This window comes from Mus pahari, chromosome 13, assembly GCF_900095145.1.
Source record: "Mus pahari chromosome 13, PAHARI_EIJ_v1.1, whole genome shotgun sequence".
Taxonomy (NCBI): Eukaryota; Metazoa; Chordata; class Mammalia; order Rodentia; family Muridae; genus Mus; species Mus pahari.
In genome coordinates this window covers 20,243,402-20,254,446 of record NC_034602.1, presented here as the reverse complement: position 1 = coordinate 20,254,446, position 11,045 = coordinate 20,243,402, and the positions used below count along the sequence as shown (strand labels likewise).

The 11,045-nt window shown below is 38.4% G+C and overlaps 1 protein-coding gene across 2 annotated transcripts in view; it reads left to right on the top strand.

Annotated features, from left to right (window-relative positions):
• The window catches only part of Abca13 (ATP binding cassette subfamily A member 13), a 433,105-nt gene that overhangs the window by 133,259 nt on the left and 288,801 nt on the right, over positions 1 to 11,045 (top strand). For both annotated transcript variants that reach the window (XM_021210848.2, XM_029545204.1), the window contains 2 exons: positions 5,953 to 6,066; positions 9,820 to 9,910. In XM_021210848.2, the coding sequence (XP_021066507.1) occupies positions 5,953 to 6,066; positions 9,820 to 9,910 (205 nt within the window). The remainder of the gene's footprint in view (positions 1 to 5,952; positions 6,067 to 9,819; positions 9,911 to 11,045) is intronic.

Below are 11,045 nucleotides of genomic sequence, written 5' to 3'. Positions count from 1 at the left end.
CCTGCCTCTGCCTCCTGAGTGCTGGGATTAAAGGTGTGCGCCACCACGCCTGGCTCAGTATTTCACCTAATACTTTTCTGCTACATTTCATTGCTTTCTTTTCATGAATTCACTGTGTATACAGTTCAGTTACTGCTCTCAGTTTAACTGATCATGGTGAGGAGACACAGTCAGAGAAAGAGAGCAGATTACGATGATGGTTTCCCATGGACCAGCTAGCTTCAAGCTTTGGAGCTGGGATGTCAGATTATGATGGTGGCAGGGGGGGAAGTGATCATCATTGTCATCTTTCTACTGATTCTCTGATTGTCTCTGAATGGGATGCCAAATGGGCCATGTTACTGCTCTCATATTTCTGGAATTCTAACATGACAATTTTATTGTCTCAGTTGTAAAACTACTGTTCATTGAATACTTCTTTAAAAGATTTAAGCATGAGAATGGATACTCCCAAATACTTTCTTGCCTATTTCTCAAAAAACTCAAGCACAATTAGGACCATTTTAGTAATGGAAAATAATAAAGGCTAGGGAAATCTACATTTCAAGTGTATTGGCTATTAAATGAAAATCTGTGGTTCAAAGTGAAGTTTGGGACCTGTACTGCTGGAGTTCTTTTTATTGATAATATCTTTTGATAATACCAGCCATTAAACAGTAAGTATTCTGTATATGCAATCTGCACTTTCCCAGTTGGAGTACTGGTTAGCTATTTAAGCACATGGACTACCTTTTATATAGGCCTTTAATGTTACCTTTGTATAACATTAGGTGTGGCCTTTCACCTATCATTACAACTCTGTCTGTAGAAGCTCATCACTTGGAGGAAAAGAATGAATTATACAGGTTAAAGGTGAACACGAGTCATTGCTGTCTTTCCATTTAGTAGTTATATACTACAAATAAGTATATAATTGATGAGTAGATATGAAGCAGTTGGCTTGGATATTTATTGAAGTTGGAATATCTCAGAGAGTAGACATTGCTCAAGACTGGGCTAGAGCCAACAGAGGCTGCATAGACTGTTAACATGAGCAGAGCAGAGGTTGAAGGGAACTCAGAAGACCCCCAGGCAGGTTGACATTGTCTCCAGGGAGCCCTGTGGAGGGAATGGAATTCATAGAAATCTGCTTTCTGATTATGGGCATCTTACCAGTGATTTGAGAGCAAGCTTTTAATGGCTCAGCCTGGAGCAAGGTTTCAGGTGGGTGAAAAATGTCCAATATGGAGTCATTTATTGAAAACTCAGCAGTGTTGCCCAGGGTAAGAGTAATTGTATTTTATGAAAAAAACTTTTGGATACAAACCTCTGTTAAACACCAGGTCTCTAAGGAAACCTGAAAGACAAAGGTGTGCTTGTTATGTGAGACTAGATACTCTACAAGTCCATAGAGGTGACTGCACAATGCTCCTTTGTAGGTCTGAGATATTGTGGGCTTCCATCATTATACCTTTAGACCACTTCTACCATTTCTGGCCATGTAATGGGAATTATCCTGTCATTCAGTCTCCACTAAAGGAGAGCATATAAGCCACGGCCTCTGTCTGGGAAGGTCAAAGTCCAGGCCCATTTTCTTTGTGGAACTGCTGACTCTCTTCCTTTCAGGGATCTCATAAGCCTCATGGCCTGTGAGGAGATGATTTACATGAAGTCGGAAACTTAGTTCGGTGCCATTTGTGAAGACTAGAAGTTGTGGGTCAAAATGTCCAAAGTTTGATCTTATGATTTATTCTTTTTACATATTTAAGCAAAGTAAAACTTTGGAAAAGGCTTTAGGCATAGCTACACTGAAACTCCCTAGCAAAGCAGCAAAGCATCTGTGACCCCCTCTCCCCTTCCTTCCTTCCTTCCTTCCTTCCTTCCTTCCTTCCTTCCTTCCTTCCTTCCTTCTTTCTTTTTTTCTTTCCTTGTCTTTTCTTTTCAAATTCCCTCTTCTGTTTACTCTTCCCCATACTTTTTCACTTCCTTCCTTTCATACTTCCTTCTTAAATTCAGTTCAGCCTTATTCTCTCTTTCTCTCCCTCTCCCCTCTCCCTCCTGCCCTTCCCTCATCTCTCTCTTTCTCCTGTTCTGGTCTATCTTTGTTCAGTAGGCAGTTTCGATTGGGCTTCTGAATCTGTATAAAAATTAACTTTTGTCTTTGAGCTCATCGTGTGTTTATGTGCGCTGTCAGGAATGACAGGAGAGTCCCATGCCCCTTTACTGAATTCTGCTGTGATTCACTATCTTAACCAGCTCTCCCTATTTCCCTTACTTGTGTTCGTGTGTGTCTATGAGTACTTTTGTTTTGGGAGATCATTGCTGTGTAAGTTCATGTATCTGCCTCCGGTCAGAGACATAATCATTCTGTCATTGCAAGGTCCTTGGCATTATCCTCTTATACCTAACCATATCATGCCTAATCCACTTTTCACCAAGTCCTAGCTTGAAGATCTGTGATCTCTTTTGGATTTTATTACTTCTAGATTGTTAAGGAGGAAGTATAATGTAATAAGCAAGTTCCAGGGATTGGCTTATTTTTATCAAGCACAATTTCGCCCAAGTTTTATGTGCAGTAATTCATTCATTTTTATTGCCGACAAATATTCTCTGGTAACATATGGAACACAGCCTTCAGTTGGTACTGTTCTTTGTTCCTTTAACACCATTGATCAAATTAAGTGACATATAAGTTACTTGTCTGGAACCCCTGTGGCTCTGAGTTCATGTACACCAGCCCTGTCGGTCCAGCAGACAGCACTGCACAGCACCTTTCCCCATCCTTCAGCTCTCACATTCTCTCCCCCCCCATCTCCCATGATATTCCCTTGTTGCTTAGGAATGAGCACTCACAGGCACTTACTCTCAACACTTTTACCACATCAGGGTCTCACTTCTGCCTACTTCAAAAGGCAGCTTCTCTGACCAAGGCTGTGAGTTCCACAGATCTATGGGTAGAAACATGAATGTTAGAAGGCAATTTGATAGCATGCACATTTAGTAAAATAAAAATAGCAGGGTCTCCACTAGTGCCTATCACTTTCATGACTGTGGACATTGGACCAGATTTATTATACCAGATAGAAACTCCCTCCTGTAGAATGAACCTCAAATTGGAACAGAAAGCATTTGGTTGACCCCATAATAGTAATGTCAATATTACAGTAGTGGGTAGAATTTGTAGAATAACATACACATACTATATAGTGTAGTATAGTAATAGAATTTGCCTGGCAGGTTGGTATTATAATGCACACAGCTAGGAGTGGGTAAGACCATTGATGATCTGATTCCCCAGCAGCCTATATAGCAACTTCTGACACTGAAACCAACAGCAATGATGATGTGTCTTGTCAGTGTAAAATCGATTTCTCTAAGTCCCACAATCAAAATGTCCCCACTTAGGTCTGATCCAGGGTCTCACTGAACCTGGAGCTCATTGATTCGGCTAGTCAGGCTGACCAGCATGCCCCAGGGATACTCATGTTTCTGCACAACTGCTGGAATTTCAGGTGTATGTTCTCATACCCAGCTGCTTATATGGGTTATGAGGATCAAAACGCAGGTTTTTTACACTCATGAGGCAAGAATTTTTTTTAATTGAACATTTTTCTAGTTCCCACCACTTTAAACTCATAACGTATGAAGATCATGTTCTTGGAGATAGGAGAGCCTCATTATACTGGTTACTGGTTTCATATGCTTTCCATTCATGCAACTAGCACATGGTTTGTAGATGAGGATTTCCTACAGCTTCTTGGTAATTTTTCACTTTGTTTTTAACGTACATCTTACCAAAATGCAAAAACAACCATTATACATCAGAATGTGTTATACAGAATTTTTACATTTGATAGCTTTGATGATGTTACTATATGTAAATTATCCTGAACTTTAAAATCATATTTGTCAATATGTCATTGTTAGTTTCAGCTGTCAGTTTGATATAACCCAGGGACACACAGGAGAAAGGAACAACTGAGGAATTGCCTAGATCGGATTGGCCTGTGCCAATGTCTCTGGAGCATTTTCTTAGTTGTTGATTGATATCAGGACCCAACCCACTGTGGACGGTGCTATTTCAACACAGTTGGGCCTGGACTATATAAGAAAGGTAGCTGAGCAAGCCAGAGCAAGCCAGCCAGTAAGTGTTCTTCTGTGGTCTCTACTCTAATTCTTTCCCAGGCTTCCCTTGGAGAAAAACTGTAACCTATAAACTAAACCCTTTCTCTTCAAGTAGCTTTTGGTCATGGTGTTAATCACAGCAACAGAAAGCAAACTAGAATTCAATATTTATCATGTATTCAATGATTTAAATGAATCTAAGTAGTTCAGCAAATATTAAATAACCGAGAACTGAGCTTTTGTTTTTTATACAGAGGAATCTTTCTTCTGCTTTTGTAAATCATTTATGTTTTACATTTATCTTGATTAATCTCTTCCTTCTTCTTTCCTTAGACATTCTGTTTTATGTTTCTTTACTTATATATTTTAAATTGTTTGTTGAAATTATAATGTATCATTTCTCTCTTTCCACTCCCTCCCTCCAAACCTCCCTATATCCCTCCAAGCCTTCCTATATACCTCCTTACCCTATATTGTGCTCTTTCAAATTAAAAAACTTTTTGTACACTGTAAAAGCCAGTGGACTTGGGACAAGCAAGAATATCACCTGCCAGTCTTATTATTTTATTAATGTGTTAAGTGCATGATTACCTTTTACTTTTCAGTTTAATAACACATGTATTTGGATCTGGACTTCGGTTATACCCAACACATTTTGATAACTAATGGTATTCTAATTTTTACTGGGTAATTTACACAAAACACTCTGAAAGCTTAAGGAAATATGATTAATAATGTTTTAAATTGCAAAATTATTTGCATGAACTTTTGATTAAAAATTAGTAATACACATTTAAACAATATGGTCTTTGAAGTAAATTTATAATAAATCCTTGGGCTTTGGAAGGTCAGGGTGTGCATATATAAAATAAGTTAGGGTATTTTGACTTATTGAATCTGATATTACTTTATTTATATATATTCACACGGTCATGGATTTATATGTGCCTGCAGATATTCCCTATATCAGAGTTAAGAGTTTTTATAACCCTCTAAATCATTGCATTTATAATGTATTCAACCTGTTCATGCCCATGTTTTTTTTTTAACTGCATGGTGAAAATTTGGTATGTACTCTGTCTCCTGCCAAAGCATCAATTTATTCATTTAGCTTAGTGGTTACAGCATTCTGCACTTGCTTTTCCTGAATGCTGAAATTAAGTGTTAGAAGCTTCCTCTCATAGCTGTAGTGAATGTTCTTTACTTCCTGCTGCTGAGAGAGGCTCCCAGTGACCCTTGGGAGAAATGACCAGACTCTCAAATTCTCCTTCGTTATTTCTTTTTTGATATTATGGAAGGCCATTTTCAATATTAGATATAATTGTTGGCAACTGTCATCTTTTTAGATACAACTTTATATTTATTTAAGTTATTTCTCTTGGATAGTTTTTTTTTATCCTGAGAGGAATAAGGTATGAACATTTTTATGGGCTTGTGACTGTGTATAATTTTATAACATCAAATTATTTTTGAAAAATTGTGTATGACTGCACTCTGCCAGCAGCAATAAAGGAATAACATTTACTCTCTACTGGTGTTGGAAAACAAACATATTGCTATTAGTTGAGGACATATTTTGGAGTAACTGGAGATGTGTGCAAATGTATTTTGCTTAGTCAGTATATATGAAGATATTTTCTCTGCATACCACAGAGCCTAACCCTGGAAATACAGTGGCAAGTTTCAGGCGTATGCAATGGAAAGATCTAGAAGACATGTAACCTTAGAGAGCACTGAATACTTTCATGCAAATGTCTGATTCTGGGATGACCATGCCACTTTGATGTTTGATACCTTGTTCTAGCTTGACACAATTAAAGGCATATCTTTGTGTGCTCCACGTTGCAGGCGAATTATACATTCTACTTTGTGGATAAGATAAAAGTTTTATCGGAAACATTTCTGAAGTTATCCAACCTTTTCCAGGGAAGTGGAAATGGCCAAATGTTCAACCAGTTGCAGGTATGTGACTGAGGTAGTGACCTAGGGCTAGGACTTGCCTGCTACAATTGGCTGAGATATGGGATGTCCCTATGGAAAATTTAACTAGTCTGAAGCATTCATGTTGACCTGGAAAGTTTTCAGCAGTTGGATATGCTTAAAAACTGTTATGAATATTTAGTGTTTTCCCCATGCAAATTGGCACTATGTAAAATTATAATCTATTAATATTGATAATTTGAATTCTTTATTAAATTTAATGCTTTTAAAGTAGTTTACATTCTTTTCAGTTGTAAGTTTATTATATCATTTCTCAATACTGTACATGTCACCCAAAACAGAAAAAGAAAATATAACCAAAATATTAGACAGAAACAGGGGACTAGCTGGGAAGGTGGGGCTCAGCAGGAGTGGGATGGGAATACGAGATGGGAGTAGGGCATGAATATAGTCAAATTTATTATATACATATATAGAGATGTCATGATGAAACCCATTATTATCTATAATTAAAATATGTGAGTAAATATCAACATCTCTAATATTGGCAAATTATGGCTTTAAACAGGTCCATTTCTTAAGACCCCAAGAGCCATTACTTATAAAATGATAGCTCAGGCAGGTCACCTAATAACTTTTGGGCATTTGTGAAATCATAACTTGAAAACCTGGTAGTATGAGAATATTGGCCCACATTTTGTTCATGTTTGAATTACATGCTACCTACTGGACAAAGAGTTCATGTCATGGACTTAGGAGCCACAATAAGTAGTTATAATTCATTGTGACCTTGTCACTGTCTAGGCCTGCTCGTTGGGCTTCTTATTTATGAACAAGAAAGTGATAACATCTTTGAGTATAAGAGAGATGAGCTTTGAGGTTGGTCAGGGATGCAAAGATGTTGGGTGGTTCTAGGTCCTCTAAGAGCAGATGGTCTCTATCCCTTGGGAATGTGGCTGTTGGAAGGTTGCTCATGCTCCAGTGGGTGGCTACAAATCCACATGCACATAGTATTACTGGTTGGACTCAGGGAGTTAAGTATAACAAAAATAACATTAAAAGATTTCAGATTTAGGCAGAGATGGACAAGGGATGCTAGGGGGACTTGGACAAGGTTGTGGATGGATATGATCAATAGACATTATTTAATATATGAAACTTTCACAGAATAAGAAATATTAATTTAAAGAGAAATAATTTCACCACAAGAAACATCTGCTAAAGCAAAAACGGGGGTGGGGGTGTGCTGGGACAGAGCAGAGTCAAGGGCATGCGATGATGGTGCACATCTGACATAAAACAAGGAGACAGACACAAGGCGAGGCTCCAGACTCTGGTCAGTCAGCCCTGCAGCTTCACAGACACGGCATCTAGTGCTGTAAGACTATTCTTTAATTTGTCCATGGATTCCTTTGGTAGCATGGATCTTATCCACTGTTTCTGTAATGAACCTGATAGAAGATGCTTTGGGTTTTATAAGGTCTTTGTTGTAGCTACAAATACTAGCACCCTGTATTTGTAATCACCAAGGCAATAGTGCACTGTGAGCCTGACACCACACGATGTCTACTCACAAGGAGAAATGTCCAAAATCAAAGTCCCTCATTCAGCCTTACAGAACGTTTGCCCTACTCAGGCTGTGTGGTCACAGGTTACTTCTCAGGGGGCTCTTGGTGTAGAAAACTCAGTGTCTGCACTGAAGTTCAAACCTGGCTCTGCCACTAGATGACGTCCTTACTGCTTTTGGGTGGTGCCCCATCTGTTCTCCAGTTTATTTTCCTTCCAGTAAAAGGCAGCAGTAATTTCCCCTAGGGAATTCTCTGAGATTAAATAAACTAATGTATAATAGAGTACCCTGCACACTGTCTGGCAAATAGCTAATGCCCAGTGAAGGAAGATAGACAAGATTTAAGAAAGAGCAAGCAGCCAGACTTCATAATACAGTCTTGCCTCAATAGGTCTGACTAGATAAAACCAATGAAGGGCAAGGCAGGGGTAAGTAGAGATGGAGTTTATGTGTAGAAGGAACAGATCATGTGAGAAGACCTAATGTGTTCTAGACTAATGTGTTCTAGACTAAAGCATAGATAACTATCACTAACCATTTACAAACTAGAAAGTCCCTTCTTAAAAAAGAATTTAGGTATAGATGTACAAGTGTATACTCTCTCCACTATTTGGGACCAGGGACTTGAACTCAGGTCATCAGAGTTGACGGCAAGAGTCTTTAACTACTGAGCCATCTTGCCTTTCCAGAACTAGCAAATTTTATAACTCCCACACATCTTAAGTCTGCCATAAAGACCCACTGTGTCTGTAGCTTTCTTGATGTTTGTTGGGCATGGCAATTTGTTTCAACTATATATATATATATATATATATATATATATATATATATATATATATTCACTGCAAAACCAAACTGCAGAATTTTATGGAGTCAGATTAATTTTGGAGAACTCTCCACAGCAAGGCCATTGATAGGTGAGGTAACATTAAAACAGAGAGAGAAACACAAAGCATCGGCTACTTTGGAAGGCACAGCTTTGTATATCAGCCTCAAGAGGGGGCCCAAGAAAGGCTGGAGCCCTGTGTGAGACCTACTTCTCTGCAGACAACAGACTTGCACAGATGTGATTCAGAGGAGGAAACATGAGAAAGAAAAGATAGCTCTGTGATTTCATCAGGAAAGTTTGCTCAAATCTACTAAGTTTCAGTATTAGAACATCATTGCAGTCACAATATTTATAATCATTACCTTTATTTTTTCATGGCTCAAGACTGTATCAAATGCTGGCTTTTTAAATTATTATTATAATGCCTTGTCTTAGGGGTTCTACTGCTGTGATAAAATACCATGAACAAAAGCAACTTGGGGAAGACAGAGTTTATGTTAATTACGTTTCCAAATCATGGTTCATCACTGAGGCAAGTCAAGGCAGGAACCTGGAGGCAGAAACTGAAGCAGAAGTCATGGAGGGATGCTGCTTACTTGCATGCACTGTGGCTTGCTTAGCCTGCTTTTTTATACAACTCAGGACCACTAGCACAGGGATGGCACTACAGACAGGGAGCTGGTCTTCTCATATTGGTCATAGATATAGCTGTCTCTTGTGAGGCTATGCCAGTGCCTGGAAAACACAGAAGTGGATGCTCACAGTCATCTATTAGATGGAACACAGGGCCCCCAATGAACGAGCTAGAGAAAGTACCCAAGGAGCTAAAGGGGTCTGCAACCCTATAGGAGGAACAACAATATGAACTAACCAGTAAATCCCCACCACCACCACCACCGAGGTTGCGTCTCTAGTTGCATATGTAGCAGAGGATGGTCTAGTCATCCATCAATGGGAGGAGAGGTCCTTGGTCTTGCAAAGATTATATACCCCAGTATAGGGGAATGCCAGGGCTAGGAAGCAGGAATGGGTGGGTTGGGGAGGGCAGGGGGAAGGTATAGAAGACTTTCAGAGAGGAAACTAGGAAAGGGGATAGCATTTGAAATGCAAATGAAGAAAATATCTAATTAAAAAAGAAGAAAAAGAAAAGAAAAGAAAAGAAAAGAAAAGAAAAGAAAAGAAAAGGCCTCAAAGACTTGCTACAGACCAATCTAGTAGTAGGAGCCCTTTCTCATCTGAGAAATCCCTTTCCTCAAGCAACTTCTATTTTGTCAAATTGACAACTGGGCATACCTTAAACTTCTTTTAAGTGGATCCATTCTATAAGTTTAATAAGTAAGTACAATCATTTCTGTTAAGTTTCCTTGTTTTCTTTTAGGATGCCCTGAGAAACAAATTCATAAGAAACTTTGTAGAGAGCCAGTTGCATATTGACACGGACAAGCTCATTGAAGATCTGCAGACATATGGTAAGGGTTAAGGGTGCTGATGAGTTGCCTTGGATTCATCAGTCCAGGGCTCTGCCATTTGGATCCTGCCCACTGGCCGTGCAATTACTGGTAATACCACATTTACCTCTACTCGCCCCATTTCTCTTTCACTAACTGGACCTTAAGGGCTTGAAGTAGATATGCCACAAAGTTTGGTCACATCTTCAGGTCTCTGATTATAGCAGAAAGGCGAGAGAAAGAAAAAACATTTCATTAGGCACAATATTTAATTTATTGTAAAATTACCGGGGAATGTGCCATTTGCAAAAGTAGAAAGGTTAGGTTGACTCTCTCTTATTTAAGATGCCTGGGACACACGAGCTTCAGACTTGGGAAGCTTTGTGTACACTTAAAGGAATAGTTTACAGATGAGACCCAAATCTATATACAAAATTCTCGTACTGAAGATAATTTTATACAGGAATTTTCAGTATGATACCAAATTTCATGATGTGAGATATTTCAATTGTGGTTTTATTGGAGCTGTCTGCTTTACTTTGTGATTTTTTTTCATGCTGATTTTCTTTATCTACGTTTCAGCTCCCATAAATTTATTCCAATTGTTATATTTTCCATTTATATCTTTTTGCATAGTCCCTAGCTTTTCATTAAAAGTCTCTCTATTTTCAGCATAATTGGGCCTAATTATGTTTTAAATCTCTGCTATTAACATACTATTTGTCTTTTGTTGGTCTTTGTTTTTTTTCCTCTTGAATTTTGGTTATTCAGCTTTATCTCTAATGAATATTAAATATTTTCATTGATGATCAGATGTTTCATAGTGAAAAGTAGTTGTAAAAATGAATTTATACCCTTCAAATGGTGTTATCTTCAGTAGATCATTCATTTCTTTGATTTTTGCAGAGAACTGTGGTGAGATCACATTTTTTTAATCCTGTTGGGTCCCACTGTCCACTTTTCTTCTGCCCTAGAGGCATAGCCCCATTAGGGTAGCGAAGGGTTGGAATTGAGAAATGGGTGTTTACTAGAGTCAACATTCTTGGAAGCCTGTGAAGTCTAAGCCCCATGGGACTTCTGGATAATTAGCTTATATATAATTATTTTTTCTAAATAAAAGTTTATGTGTCTGAGTGTTTTGCCTGCATGTATGAAT